The sequence below is a fragment of the Orbicella franksi genome, chromosome 1, assembly GCF_964199315.1.
Source record: "Orbicella franksi chromosome 1, jaOrbFran1.1, whole genome shotgun sequence".
In the NCBI taxonomy this organism is placed as follows: Eukaryota; Metazoa; Cnidaria; class Anthozoa; order Scleractinia; family Merulinidae; genus Orbicella; species Orbicella franksi.
Window position 1 is genome coordinate 35,490,054 of NC_138145.1, and position 16,101 is coordinate 35,506,154.

Genomic DNA, 16,101 nt, shown 5'->3' on the forward strand with positions numbered 1-16,101 from the left:
GATCACTTACTAAGGAGCTAAGAGTTCTTATTTTGCTCTAAAATTAAAATAAAGTCAACTTTTGGCCCAGTCACAAAAGTCCATACGTACACTAGGAAGTCAGGCGTGAAACAAAAAAATAATAATAATAGTAATAATGATGATGATGATGAAAATAATTTATCTCAAGCTCTTTTCGTTTTTAATATCAAAATTGTAAATTATTTTGAATTTTTGTTATCAATGCTTAAGAAATAGAAAACATGTACCGTGTTTCTATCAAGTTTTAGTATAAATCTACTAGCGTTCTCTGATTGGCTACGCTACTCACCATCTATTCGGTGATATATAACGGCACTTCTTGGCATTTTCGAGGTGTCTTTGAGAGGATTTAGATAAAGTTTTTTACGACTAGTAGATTTATACCAAAACGATTAGATTATTCGCCCTATCGTGCTAGAAATCTTGAGCTCATAATCTAACTGTTTAATAGAAACACGAGTGGAAGTTTGGGAGAACGAGAAATGCTGTGGGAACACGAGCCGCAGGCGAGTGTTTCCACAGTTTTTTCGAGTTCTTCCGAACTTTCACGAATGTTTCTATTAATTAAACAATTAGATTGTGAGCTCGAGATTTCTATCGCCGAGTTAACTATCACGCATAGAAATCTTGAGCTCATAATCTAATTGTTTAATAGAAACACGAGTGGAAGTTTGAGAGAACGAGAAATGCTGGGGAAACACGAGCCGCAGGGGAGTGTTTCCCCAGCTTTTCCGAGTTCTCCCAAACTTTCGCGAGTGTTTCTATTAAATAAATAGATTGTGAGCTCAAGATTTCTATCGTCGAGTCAACTATCACGCATAGAAATCGAGAGCGAATAATCTAATTGTTGTAGTATAAATCTACTAGTCGTTCAAAACTTTCATCTAAATGCCATCGTTACGTTTCGTCGACAGTTCGTGCTAGTTCTGTGTTTCCATCGACTTATAGAAATACGATTTTAACCAATCAGCGCGCGTATTTTCTTTGTATTGTTTTCTTATAGTTGTTATCATGCATGTGTAATTTAAATTGTAAATGATTCATTGTAATACTCTTTTTACGTATTTGTGTGAGTTAAATAAAATTAACTCAAGTTGATCGACTTGACAAATTTTTGCAAGGGAAACAAATTCTCTTTCCCTGAATGAAACTTGGAAAGGAGCCGATAAATTCTCGTGCTAGTTTTATTATTGTTTATTTGTTTTTTCATGTTCTGTCATCCTTTCTGCCTGTTGTTTTTTTTCTCCGTTTCCAGCAAGTTGTTCGTTCTAATCGCCAACCATGACTGACAGTAAAGCTGATTCCACACCAAAAAAAAGATATGTACGAGCAAGTCCCATCGTTTTGTATGTATGCGTTTTTCTTCTTTTTAAATTAACACCAGTTTGACTCAGCCTGAAAAATGTGTTTTTTTTTTGGGGGGGGGGGGGCGACGGTGGGGGGACGAATTGAGTTATGATGATGTATCAATGCAAGCATGATAATCCAGGTTTTCATCTCAATATTCTGCTTTTTTTTTTACTCTTCTCTATTTGCTGTCATTGACCAGTGACAATATTTCATAAGTTGCTATTTTGTATCTCTGTAGGATGTTACCGGACACCTTGTTAACATGTCACATGTACGCTCAATCTATTTCTTTGTACCGGCAACTGCTGACCAAGGTTATAATGGATGAAGGGCGCGCCTCACAAGTTGCAGGTCACTGTCGATATATTAGCTTGATAGCGAGGCCTAGAGGACACAAACAAAATAAATGAATAAACATGTCATTCATTTTCCTTTGTTTGTGTTCTCTAGGCCTCACTTCCAAGCTGAATTTTAATATTATCGAAAACAGTCTATTATTTGAATGCTCTGTGTGCATGTGCAATATCAAAGCCTCTTGCTCAGACCTTTGACTTTTTTCTTATTATCGAGGAAATAATTGGTTCTCACTCCGTTTAAATAAAGCAAACATAGCAATCTCTCATCAGGCACAAAGAAAGCTTAACTTATGCAATTCATTTTGCTGAAACGTGTTTTTGTTTCGTGTTTCAGGCTTTATTATGGATGCTGTGATATCGACATTTCGCAAAATTCTTTATACCAGTGACGTCATGGATGCTCTTAAGGTAAACACGTGGCTATCACGTGAGCACACATTAACAATGTAAAAGGGGAAGTGTCCCGGCTGATTATTGCAAGTTATCCTTCCAAAATTCCATGTCATGTTGCCAATGCCTGTGATTATACAAGCAAATTGGTTAAAGGATTCTACAGACCAAAGTAAGACAAGCAATTTTAGTGAAAAAGTACAAGATTACAAGGATAGAAGTAGGCTGCAATTCATCAAGTGCGATTTTGTGACAGGATTTTAAGAAATCAAATGTGCCATTCTGGTGAAAGTTTTAAACTTTTATCCCTTATTGTTTTCTCTTAGTCGATACCTGTATTTCTTTACCTCGCGGCTTTTGTTTTGTTTTGTTCTGTTCTGTTTTGTTTTGTTTTGCTTTGTTTTGTGGTGATTTGCCGTGCTCTGTGATTTGACTCAACTAGACCCATTCCCCTAGACATTTTTTGGGCCAAAAGAGCGCAACTTTAAGAGTTTGTAATATCGTCACTTTCCGCCTTAAAAGTCTCCAATTTTAAAATCGTGTATTTCAAACGATATAATTTATAATATTGAAAATTAAATGCCGCTTCATGTAAGACTTTGCCAGAGTTGCATTGAGCATTACCATACTTTTAATTTTGACAGCGCTGCTGGGACGAGAAGAACAAACGAAAGTTAAATTAAAGATGTAGTCAATTTATTTTGTAACTTATTCAATTTCTTTTGTTAAAAACTACTGTTACCCTGCTGTTAAATAGTATTTCACTCTGAACGTTCTCTTTCATGGAACCCCTACAGATGTTGATTTTTTTTTTACAGATATTTTGTTTTCTACAGATATTAATGCTTTTCTTTATTTTAAACATTATACAATATTAAAATGTTGTCCTCATTAACAATAGGCCACGTTCGATATATCAATATTCTAGCATAGCTCTGAGGCGTTCTATATTTGGTTTTGTTTTCTTTGTATCCAAGTCTCTTTTGGGAATTGAGAGACAAAAGAAACTTAAAAATTTACAATTACCCGAAAGCCTCGGAGCCATGTTAAAATATTGATACATTGAACGAGGCTTATGGGTGGTTTGTTGTTTTGTTTAGAGGGACGGGTCACACATGAGGAGATTCTTCAGGGAGGTTTACATGGACAGTGTTTTCCCAATATTAAGTTCCGCTGGACTGCCACTGTACATCTGGGGTAACGACGAAAGAGAAAAGGTGAGAACATTGTCTTCTCAGTTTCAAACTATTGATGTATTTATTTCCTTCTTGGTTGCGTTAAATGTCAGTTAACTCTTTAATGCTGCCCAAAACTCCAATTTCTGTCGCATGAAGGGAATAGGAGGATCTCAAATTCTCCTGTTGGAAAAAAGTAGTATTATATATCAGAGAACTGGATGGTATTGAGTGTAATTTGAATTGGATCAGAAAAGCTTACTAGCAAAGTTGTTTTCGCTGAAAATTTTTGAATCAGGCCGTATGGCAAGCCTGTTTACCTTGCCATATTGAGTCATACAGAAGAACCATTTATTATTTTTATTTTCTTTTTTTAGGAACGGCTTCTTTGAATTCTTAACCACTGGTACAAACGAACTGCTCTAGAAAGTTTACTCTCTTCTGATAGTCTTAACAAACCTTTCAATGTAGACCGCTTCACTCTCGACTTATCAAAACTTGCGGGAACTTGACACTTGAGAACACATCATTTCTTGGCGTACTACAGCAAACTTTATTACAAGACTGTCCGCGCAGGCAATTTGTGAAGCATTATCTCGATTTGACATTGGAACAAGTATAAAGGAGGCGACTGAAATCCGGTACCAGGCCCTAACCCTCAATCGAGACCGTGTTCCTGTACCGATGTATTTTTTCACGTTACCTCCGCCGATGTAGACCTCGTGACAACCAACACTCAGTGTTCACTTGAGGAAGGCGACGTGACGGTTCCATAGCTTGAAGCATTTCAAATATTTAAACCTGTCATAACCAGGTCCAGTTCGAAAATGCGAGCCTAATGAATTCTATCGTGTGTTTCGTCGTTAATTAAAGTTCCTACACCCTCTGCATTTTTTGTTGGGTGTGGCGAGACTTCTTAATTGCCTCCTCTGGTCCATTAGTTCTGTGCATTCCTCCCTGCATTTTGAACCCCTGTTGAAGCGCGTTTTCTGGTGTGTTACGCTCTGTGCACATTTTGCGTTCCTGCGCGCATTTCCTCAGTGTGTTTTCTGGGTTTTTGTCATATATGCAAGACAAAATTACAAGATTTACTAACAGACGCGCACTCCTGAAAATCATGCATTCCTTCCAAGCATGCATTTACTAATCTGCTCTTTGCGTGAGCAGATCATATTAATAATGGAATACTTTAAGATTGAACTTTGGATTCTTCGCCAGTGCGAAAAGAAATAGCGACCACAGTATGTAATAATAAAAGCAATAATATACTTTATTTACCCTAAGTCTACACATAACAGTTCCGTTAGAAATCAGTGGCCCTCAAGCAAACAACTAAAGTGAAATATGAAACGGCTTAAGAGCATTACAATACACAACAAAGAAAAGCAAAACTTGATCGAAATTAAATACAAACGTATCATCGTGACTGCATTGCAATCAAAATGACCCCGTCCGCAAACTATTGCTCATTGGAAAACAGTCCTAAGAAAATACGCGCGCTCATTGGTTAAAAATCGTGTTTCTATTAAATAATTAGATTATAAGCTCCAGATTTCTATCGCGTGATAGTTGACGAAGGCGCAGCCCGAGTCAACTATCACGCGATAGAAAGCGAGAGCGAATAATCTAAATGTTTTAATATAAATCTACTAGCCGTTCAAAACGTAATCTAAATCCTCTTCGCAGACATTTTTAAAACGCGCAGAATCGGCCGTCGTTTTGTTAACAAGGTCGGGAACACTGCTACGCTACTCACTATCTATCACAGAATAGAGTAGTAGTGAGTAGCGTAGCCAATCAGAGAACGGCATTCGTGATAGAAAGCTGGCGCATTAGCACATATCCCCCTCACCCCAGGACTTCTCAGGCTCAAGATATCAAAACCCCGGCCTTTCTCAGACTTTGAATACCTTTCCGGAAACGAAACACCATTTCTTTCTGGGAAATAGCTTCTTGTTGTTCTTTAATTTTGGCTTTCACCAACCGTCAAATCAGGGAAGCTCAGGACAGTGAAAAGTACTTTCACCCAAGCGAAACTAAAACCTCCATGATTTGTGTGCAACTTGGCCTTGTGGGACTCGATAACTAGTTCACTTCTTCGAGGACTCGAGGGGATCATAGAAAAAAAGGGCGCGTCCTACACCCAGTGCCTTCATTCTATATCTCTCTTCTGTCTTCCCAGACGTGATCCACGTGAATATAGCAAATGCCTTATGTGTTTTTTTTTTTTCATTTGCACTCAGAAAGAATAAAACTCTACAAAATAATACAATGGAGACTCCCAAATTTATAGTCTTTATAAATAATACTTCTTTTTATTTTCATTTGCAATATGTAACAAATGAAAAACCACTCGGTTTCTGTAGCGCTTTGAAAAACTTTCACATTTTAGATCACTTTTCGCCACCATTTTACTATTTAAGAAATAAAAAACGTGTACCGTGTTTCGATCGAGTTATAGAAACAAGAGTGGGAGTTTGGGAGAACGAGAAATACTGTGGGAACATGAGCCGCAGGTGAGCGTTTCCACAGCTTTTTCGAGTTCTCCCAAACTTTTACAAGCGTTTCTATGATTCGATAGTAACACGGAGAACATGTTTTCTATTTCTTTTAGAAGACACCGCAACGGAAAAAAGGAAAACAACTTGTTAACGTTGATTATCAAAATGTAAATTCTCTTTGCTCGCGCCTTCATTACGTCAACAGCTCGTGCTAGGTCTGTTTTCAATCGAGTTTTAGTATAAATCTACCTTTTTCTTTTACAATAGGTTCAGTGCTAAACCTCACCTGGCCGAAAAACCCCAGGCTCTGACAACTGAGCAGATCAGTGCGGTGCCAATTAATTTAAGTTGTCTACACATGTATCAAGTATTACAGTCAACACGCTTCGAAATGTATTTACTTGTGATACTTCATATCGGCTATGTAGGTATGTCCAGCGTCAGAGGGACATTTTTTTTTTTTTTTTTAAGACATGTTAGTCAGAAGTAGAGTATCGATTTTGGTCTCAAACTGGGTATGGTTTTTGCACTCTAGTCTTGAATTAGGTATGTTTTTTAGAAGAAGCTACTTTTTTCATCATTATCGGTAAGACCAGCCACTAAAGCCATTCACAATACCTTTAACATCATTCTGAACTAGAGAACTACGGCAGGTCTGAAACAGGGTATTAATTTAAGGGTCAGGCCATAAATAGGTTAGAAAAATCGCAGACTTTGGTCTTGAATAGGGTAAGTGCTTTGGGAAGCGGGCCGCTCAGCCCCGCCAAATTTTTCAGAAATTTAAAGTATTGTGTGTGAGGCTAAATAAAGCTAAGAGGCAAAAGCATTTGACGCATAATTTTTCCATTTCTGTGCGGGGCAGTCCTTCATTCGAATGGATGCGGCACTCTACGTTTCGTTGTCAGTGACGCAGTATATTTTTCTTTTCAAAAACGACGCCTCATGTGTGACGGCAGTTGTGCAATTATTCCTCCACTTTCGCTTGAATATTATGAAGCTAGAATACAAATGCTATCGGTGTTTTCATGGAAACCAGCTCTTGAAATGCCGCGGTATATCGAAATACAAATTTTCTTATTTTCAAAAGCGCGCTCTAAGAAGTAAAGCTACTGGAATTGTGGCGGAAAATTCGAGAAATTCAACTAAATCTGGAAATGTCGACACCTACGATATGAAGAAAACCTCATAAAAAAGCCATTATTGTGCCTATTTTGCAATATACCAACGTTAATCAAAATAGAATATGATGAATCAGTTACCTTCCACAATATATCGTATCTGTAGTATCGTCCAAACGCACCAAATGCGTGTTCCTTTCACGTAAACAGCCACAGAATAGGGGCGGGATTGTTATTCCTGACAAGTGTTCTGATTGACCAAAACTATGTCGCCGTAGTTGTGATCTTAATCGCATTTAAATCAAACACGGAAACAGATATCTTCGTTTCTCTAGAATAAATCGTTTCAGTAAGACTTAGAAACATTTAAGTCGCCAATTATTTCTACCTGCGTGACATTTTAATTTCCTTTTCTTTCCGTGTCACGAAATAAAATTTAGTTTCGAGAAGTTACTTTTGCTGAACATGGGTTTACCTCGTGAATTACAAGCGTTTACCCTGATAACATTCATACTCACTATGTCAATAAATCACTCTGAAACGGAAAACAAAAACTAACTGTCCTAACTGCTTCCATCGGCTTAAAATATCGCATTGGTGGTCAAATCGCGTGGTGTGGCGGTGTCTCTACTTCGAAAATATATTTCTTTTTGACTATCACTATCAAGTCCAGTTCGCCCTTTTCTTGTGTAAGATAATACCGAGAAACGAGAGTTTCACTGAAATGTTGCAAATGACACATTTTGTTACGATGCACCGAGTTTTGGCTGAAATTTTGCCCCCGTATTTACATTAAATATTACGAACTTTACTCTGATTGGATATTACAAATCACTATGTACATAGTTCACCCCTGAACTGAAAACAATACCGTCTCGTTTCTGAGGAAACGAAACAAAAACACGCGATCGTCACGTGACGTCTGTACACAAAGAAGACAAGAACACATCGTGGCTTCGCGTTTGTGTTGGGAAGATCTCGAGGTAACAGCAAAATGTCCAGTTTGCTTGGAAACGTTTAAAGATCCCAAGACTTTACCTTGCTTGCACTCATTCTGTCTAATGTGCCTCGATGACTTGGCACGTATTGGTAGAAGACAACATTAAGACGAAATTAACTGTGTCATTTGTGAGACATCGATTCCAATCCCTGAAGAAAACACATTCAGTGATTTTCCCACTTCGTTTCACTTGGATCGATTCAAGGAGATCTTAACTGTGTTTAAAGGACATCAAGCGGCGAAGAAGTGCATGAATTGTAACGAAGGGAAGATGGTAATTTCGTACTGTTTTGTTTGAAAAGATTGCCTTTGTTCTTCCTGCGAGAGAGCTCACCGCCGCTTAAGGGTTACCAGGGATCACAGAAATGTTTTGCTTGAGAAAGGACATCTGGAACATCTTTTAGAAGGACCAGTTATGTGTGAACAGGAGGGCCACGAAGGAGAAGAATTACTGCATTACTGCGACGAATGCAACGAATGTATTTGCCCCATCTGTCATGATGACCGTCATTCGCAACATGATGTAGTTGACATTAAACAGGCTGCTCGAGAAGGAAAGAAGCGACTTGATAAGATTCTGAAGAAAGCAGAAGACGAAATCTCAGCGAGTAAAGATGAGATTCAAAAAAGTGAAGATCTCTTCAAGAGTAGAAAGGAAAAACTTCGCGCAGCCCGTAAGAACGTGAAAGCAATTGTGAAGAAACTGATTGAAAATTTGAAAGAACGCGAGAAAGCAGTGTTGACAAGGTTCAACGACATTTCTAGACATCAACAAAAACGTCACGCAATAAAACAACGAAAACTGGAGTTGTTCGCAACGCAATTAACAAGCCCAGTGGAACACGGTAAATGTGTTCTGAAAAGAAACATTGTCGTGGAAATTGTGAAAGAACAGAAATCGATTATTGGTCGCTGCAAAGATCTTCTGAATTCGAAAGAAACGGAAGCACTTGTTCTTGCTTTTGTAACTTACGCCGTAGACGAAGAAATATGTCATAGTGTTTTAAATCGTGATCCAGGGCAGTTGATTCTCAGTAACACCGATCCATCACAGACCGAGGCAAGCGGAGACGGTTTAACAGAGCCTGTTGTTGGAAGGGAAACAAAGATTTTAGTTCTCACAAGAGATTCAAAAGGGTAAGAATGTTATCATGAGAACGACCAAGTGAAGGTGAGAATTCAGAGCCCACTGGGTGAAGAATTAGAGACGGAATTCGAAGATGAAAACGATGGCAGATACAAAGTTACGTTTACCCCCAAACTCGCTGGCAAACATGACGTCATGATTAACGTTAATAGACAACCGCTGACTGATAGTCCATGGAGTGTTCAAGTAACTCCACATCAGTACCAAAGAGGGTGTAATCTAGGAACTAAAATTCATGATCAAGAAGAGGGAGAACTTTCATCACTACATTCCTTGTTTCACGGAGACGGAAAACTTGTGTTACCACGAGATGTTGCAATTAGTCAAGTGAATGGAAATATTGCTGTTCTAGATCTTTGTGGAATACAGATGTATGATGCTAAAGGGAAGTGCCTTCGACAGTTTGGAGAAAAGTCATGTTCTCCCAGCAAGAGACTGAAAAGCCCTAAGTCAGTTGCATTTTCCATTTCTGGAGACGTCGTCGTCATTGCTCGTGCGAAAATTACTCTGTGTACCGAGGAGGGACACTTTGTGAAGTATTTTATGAGGCACACAAAGGACCCATATTCGGTGTCAGTGGCACGTGATGGCCGCGTGATCGTGTGTGACAGCAATGATGCTCTTGTTAAAGTGCTCTCACCTGGTGGAGAAGCGTTACTTCAGAGTCTTGGTGATCCATACGAATATGGCTCCCCTTCTTTCGCAATTCATCACCAAGACAGGTTTTTCGTTTCTTATGGCGAAGAACACTGCGTATCAGTTTTTAAGGATGATGGAACTTTCCTCTACGATATTGGCGCTCAGGGGATTTGTGCTGAAAAGCTAAACGCCCCATTGGGGCTCGCTATTGACAAGTTCAACAATTTGATTGTTTGTGACAGTAATGCGGGTCGACTGCAAGCTTTCACACTGGAAGGAAGATATGTTACAACCATCACTGGGTTCGGGTCCCCTCAGTTTGTTGCTGTGTCTAAAGATGGACATATGTATGTAGCCGATGAAGGAAAGAAATGTGTTCATGTCTTGCATTGAACAGCAATGTACATTGTAGTATAAGTCTTCATGTAAACCATGTTGCCATGCAGTTACCCGAAGTACCAGTTAAAAATTAAAGCTGTAGTCTATAGCCATAGGTTTGGTTTAAGTTTTAATTAATCGGCTGTAAAGTGACGGGCAGTAACATACTTTCAAAGCTAAACTTTTCTGAACTTTCACACCATTAAAAGTCATTGGGACCGGTCGTGCTTGAACAGTTCAAAAAGAATGTGTTTGTTTTAACAGTTGCGTAAATGAGAGACTTAGTATACAAAAAGGCAGACTATTGATTTAACACATAGAACTCGGAAAACTCGGCTTGAGTCTCGAAACGGTTAAAAAATCTGGTTTGTCGTATACATACTTGTGTATTTGAATAATTGTTTTTAAGCTGACGATATTTTGTGTTTTATTAGTGATATGCGAGCCGCGTTGTTCTCCACAAATTATATTCAACCAAATTGAAATCAAGGACTATTTCCTAAAAATTTCGATACAAATCTAGGTATGTAGATTATGAAATAGGACGGAAGAGCAGAGAGGGGCGAAGCTAGCAGTGGAACTGTCGTCGTTTGCGAGGTCCCCATGGGACAATGTTGGGACAGAAGGATCCTCTCACCCGACGTTGCGTGACAGAGAGAGGGCCAGAATAGACTAGAGAACAGTAGTGGAGTCACGCCTAAAGGTCACTGAGGTAATGCGACCACCTTTTTGTTACAGCCACTTTGGTATTAGCCCAACCAAAAGCTTAATCAATTTTGTATCTAGTAGCCCCGTTAATACGGCTTCCTTGTAACCGAACAAGTTTCCAACACTTATGTGTTCTTTATAAATTTCCTCACCCCGTCCCCGCCTTCGGGCCCGTACGACGACTATTCGAAAGGCCTGATGAGAAAAAAAATAATTAAGTGGCCCTCTCTTCGCCAATCACAATGAAGTTATTTTTTTTAGTCAGAGTTAGAAATAACGCGGGAGAACTGGATAAACCTGCTAATTACCGATACACGAGCAAAACTTTAACTTCTCGGACATACAAGTAAAATCATACCCCCATCGTCCCACAGGGGAAATGGTTGGCCCCATCAAAATTATTTTGCATGTAGTGAAAAGCCCCCAGCCTGCTGAACTAGAAGAGATGTTACCTTGTTTCTCGTTAAGACGTCGTACTGGAATGATAAATGACGCAGAAAAAGACAAAAAAGTAGTAAATTGATGGAGTTTTAATTTACAATAACAATGGATGTAAAAATGGAAACGTCAACGCTTTTAAAAAGAAGACATTTGGCTTAAGGCGGAGGTACACCCGAAAATTCTGTAAAAGATGGAATTTTTGTTTTTGCCGGAATTTGAATCTTGAGGAATTAAAGTTGTATTTTGAGAAACATATCCGCGAGTGTAAGTTCAAAGCTTGTTTTCTCAAAACGAGTTATTTTTGCCTTTGAGAAAAGACATTTTGAGAAGGATTTGTCCAATTGAGCTGAAATTTTCAGGATTTGTTGTTCTAAGTAAGTTTTGTGTTTTAAGCATCGAACTTTTCCATCCAGTGCATTTTGTTCAAGTTATACATTCAAATGTATGCTGGTCTATGCCGGATTTTCTGTATCAGATTTGACTGGTCGCCATTTCATGTACTTTTAACTATTTATAAATTTCTATGCTTAAAACAGTAAGCTATTTGTCTTCTTTTAAAAAAATGTAAAAATTATTCATTTTGATCATTTTTGTGGGAGTTATCTTTTCTCAAGTAAGTCCTGGCATTCTTCAGCCGGTGTCAGGTTACAATACAGTTCTAGGGTACAGAATATATTTTCTAACAATCGTTGGTCTTTAACCTTTCTAGAAATGTATACCTTGCCATGGTTTGGAATTAAATCTTAGCCATGAAAAAAGTTTGAAAAAAATGGTGTGTTTTCAGGTGTATCCCCGCTTTAAGCTTCATTTGATAACGCGACTACTATGACTGAAGTCTAATGATAAGGAGAAACACTTGGTAAATCGAAATTTCTGGAAGGAGTGAATGAACAGCTACTGAAATTTCATCATCAGAGAGAAAAGCGCCCTTTCAAACTGGAAAAAATCCTCACCGGAGGTTTTTAGGATTTACCTCTCTGCAATTGAAAGCTTAAGGGTTGTTGAAGATTGACACTTTCTCAAATGCATTAATAATTCATCAAGTTAAAACAAAGAAAATCACAACCGTGAAGGAGCTTTGGATACCCGCTCTTAATTATCATAGATTTTGACGATTTTACTTCTCTGTTTACTCCTTAGTTTTTGCTGCGCTTGAGAAGATATATCAAACACTCGAGGCAGTGTTTCATTGGCTATCCAAACGCATCGAATTTCGTCAAAAATACTCCGCTGCGCGTCGTATTTTCAACTCTCTTCTCGGTGTTTGGATATCCCGATGTAACACTGTCTCTCGTGTTTGATATATTACATCACTCACCCACTTAATGTGTAGCGCCGGTTCTAAGCTTCGAAATGAATCTCAAAAGTCTCAGTGCTGTAGAGCGAAGATGCAAATCTGCAGGTTATAAACGGCATCAATTAATTAAAACCCCTGATTAGAAAAATTTCCTTAAATATCAACAAAACAACAATGTAAATACAATAAGCATAAAATATATAGACTCGAGAATGTTTGCTAATTCAACAAAAAGTTGGTACGATTGAAATCAGCTTGGAGTGTTTCTAATCTTCGTATTTCTAGCATTTTCTTTAATGTGCACTTCTTTTACAACTTTACTTGTAGACGTATTGCATGAAGAATGCACCCGCTTGAAGAATTAAGTGTGTTATTGCAGTTCAAAAGCGTGTTGAATGCCATTGCTAGAAACGGGCGAACTGAGCCACTTGTCTGCATGGGTAAATATTTGAATCTATTTTTTTATTAGTTAGGTTCTAGTAAGAGGTCATGCATTACGGGGATCATTTGCATTACGGGGATCATTTGCATTACGGGGATCATTTGCATTACGGGGATCATTTGCAGTACAATCTGGGGATCATTCGCGGGCCTGTACAGTAGTCCTAGACAATAGCCTGTCACATAAATTTTTGACTTTGGGGGATGTTACTTTGTTTTTTATCAAAAATTGCCCCTAAAATTATTAAATTGAGCGGGAATTAAATAAAAAAAAAGAAAAAAAAAACACTAGATAATTTTTTTAGACCGTGGACATCAATGAGATTAATCCGTATTCAACGTAATCCCAGAGTTTCAAATTAATTGAAACATTTTAAAGCTGCTAATTTTCAGAGTCAACCCAAGAAAATATTGGGCTGATTTTCACTCCCATTGTTTGTTGCCTTCATTATAATTTTCTTTTGTCTCGAATCACCATGCTATTGTACATTTCTGTATATCATGAATTCATAAAACGCGGGATCGTTTTCCGTCGATTTTCCGGAAGCATACTAAAGTTTGCGAATAATTAGATGTTATAAGATTCATTTAAGACCAGAAAACCATTTAGACAAGTCTTGAAGACGTATAGTTTGCAATAACATTTAAAACAGCTTTGTTTTTGTTGTATTTTGACACCTTGAAACTTCACTCGCAATTTTCTTGAAAACGCTCCAATAAAATCGAATCGAGCCACCTTAAACTTGAGGTGTTAAATTAGTTGGCTATTTTTATTTTGTCGGTGATCTAGAAGAACCGGATGTTTAAATCGAGACCCGAGGAAGTACTTTTCCTCTTTGTTTTTAACTGAACTTCTTTTTCCACGGGTCTAGCGTTTGTTGTATTTTTTGACGGCTGGCTTAGGTCTCAAAAATATCCACATCAAAGAAAGTGCTTTTCGATAGTGCTCGCAGCACGAAAGAAATGATCCAAAAAGATGAAATTTGAGAACAGACGTCTGCTTTTATTTGAATTGTCCTTTTTTTTTTCAGCATATTATTTACTACTTTCCGTTGCCACTCTGTATGGCATAAGCCTCCATCACCGAGTAATGCTCATGCAATATAAAGTATAAACTATGTTTTTCTCGTGTTTTTTTTCCCGTTAAACGGAGAGAGAATTCAGAAGTTGCAATTTTTACCTGTAGTCGCTACGAGCGTGGCACCTCTCAATTAAAACATCTACATGTTTCTGTTTTAGAACACTGCTAGTCAAATTAAATTCTTATTGAATATGACAAGTTTCAGATCGACTTATGTTAATTGAGGACGCGAACTTGCAATTTTATCCACACAAACGTTTAATCGAAGTCTGAACTTTATTCTATACGAAAAAGCCAAGAAATTCACGAAAATCGATTGTAAACTCAATAAACTAAACAGCTGGTAGGCGGTTTGTTGACATATTGAATGAATGCGCAGAATTATTCATCCAGTATAAGAGCCAGACATTTGACTATATGATCGTCAGCAAACATTGCATCTAACTTGAACTAAAAAGCTACTAACTATGAGAAGTTTTGGTGGCATAAGTTAATTAGTAGGCGATTGAAAAAGCGCTCGCTCGATAGACCAATCAATTGAACAATTCGATATATAATTATACAACGTGGTAAAACGTTTAGCAAAAGAAACAACCTTTATGAGATATAGTCCTGTTTAAAATTATTTATGTAAGCTTTTCCCATACAGTAGCCTATAAAACGTGGACAAAATGTTCCTTGATTACCTTCCAAACCATTGCCTATTAAGGAAAATTGACGTATATTGCCACACTTATTTGTGTTTACACTATCTGTCATACACAATAATTCATCTAAAATGAACAAGAGCCTTTAATAACCATTAATATCATATCAGGTAAAGTCATCTGCATTCTATACCTCTCGATAGATGACTCAGGGATGTCTGTTTATGGCATTTAGTCCCATCCCTCTCTCCGCCCCTAATTCACTTTTCTCCAGCTGCTATCAGCTTATTACGCTACTGTCGTGTTTTTGGGTATGTTTATATTTTCCCTCTTCCCTGTTTGCTGCGATTATTTTATTGCTTGAGGTTCCCATGGAATATTCAGGTGAGCATGATGTTTCTTTACATCACAAGCATATGCATAGGCACAGAAAGTTTTCTCTGGTTTGAATTAAATTGTAGAATTACAAGTGGAAGCTTAGGAAAGCAAGAAATGTTATGAGAAGAAGAGGTCGTAAGCGACTGTTTCAACAATTTTTCCGTGTTCTCCTAAACTTGTACAAATCATAGCAACACAGCTTTTATTTCGTGTTACTCTTTTAGCATTTCTTGGGTATCTTTCTTCTCCGATTATAAAATTTGCGGCCACGTTTTTTGGAGCATATCATTTATCTGTGTCGCAAGTTTCTGTAAAGCGAAACACAAAGCAATAGAGAAATAGAATATAAAAGTTTTTAATATCAAAGACATGAAAACTTAAAATTTCAAGGTTTTAAACACAGAGCGATCCTATAAAAGGCAAGGTCACGCCACCTTTGAAGCATTTTGTTGGCTTTTTGTGTAATGGTGGAAAGCCGAAATAACGGTCGCACAACAGAAGACGTCGTGGAGATTATAACGTTTTTTTTTCGTTAAAACAACGGAGTCATTTACGTAGAATAATATAAGGTAAATAATTAAAATACATTGAAAATAAAACTTATATTAACACTTTAGAAGATACCTTTGGAAGAACAAAAACGATAAATTATCTTCGTCACTTCACGGAACATTCAAATTTCGCCGCTAACTATAATAACAAAGCTGATGCCTGCGATCAATGAGCTATCGGTTTCCATTTATCTCAGCATGCCGAGAACGAAGAAAAATCTCGTAAGAGGTGACTTTCGTTAGCCTGTGAGCACAGACGGATTTTGGTGGGATATTCAAACTCATTCAAATTTATGAGCGTTATGATGGTGTATGCAAACAAAATGCAAATTGAACAACGTTGAGTTATTCCTCAAACTATTCTGTATTCAGAGTAAAGAAATTAGAAACAAAAAAGTGAGATTTCTCCTGAATATTGACGTTAGAGAGTGGAAGGAAGACTCATGGCTGAATGCAATAAAGACAAAATTTGCGTTTGTAAA

General features: G+C 37.7%; 2 protein-coding genes and 1 pseudogene across 5 annotated transcripts in view; all 3 read left to right on the forward strand.

Moving 5' to 3' along the window:
- Positions 1 to 16,101, forward strand: part of LOC145480561 (nephrocystin-1-like) — a 109,968-nt gene that overhangs the window by 8,228 nt on the left and 85,639 nt on the right. For all 4 annotated transcript variants that reach the window (XM_081458823.1, XM_081458813.1, XM_081458832.1 and 1 more), the window contains one exon: positions 1,277 to 1,367. In XM_081458823.1, coding sequence (XP_081314949.1) covers positions 1,303 to 1,367 — 65 coding nt within the window. In that variant the 5' untranslated portion in view covers positions 1,277 to 1,302. The remainder of the gene's footprint in view (positions 1 to 1,276; positions 1,368 to 16,101) is intronic.
- On the forward strand, positions 5,798 to 10,689 carry LOC145464045 (E3 ubiquitin-protein ligase TRIM45-like; annotated as a pseudogene).
- LOC145464054 (uncharacterized) overlaps positions 10,710 to 16,101 on the forward strand; it is a 29,650-nt gene continuing 24,258 nt past the window's right edge. The window contains exons 1-2 of the mRNA XM_081447874.1: positions 10,710 to 10,787; positions 12,849 to 12,961. The gene's annotated coding sequence lies outside the window, so the exon portion shown is untranslated. The remainder of the gene's footprint in view (positions 10,788 to 12,848; positions 12,962 to 16,101) is intronic.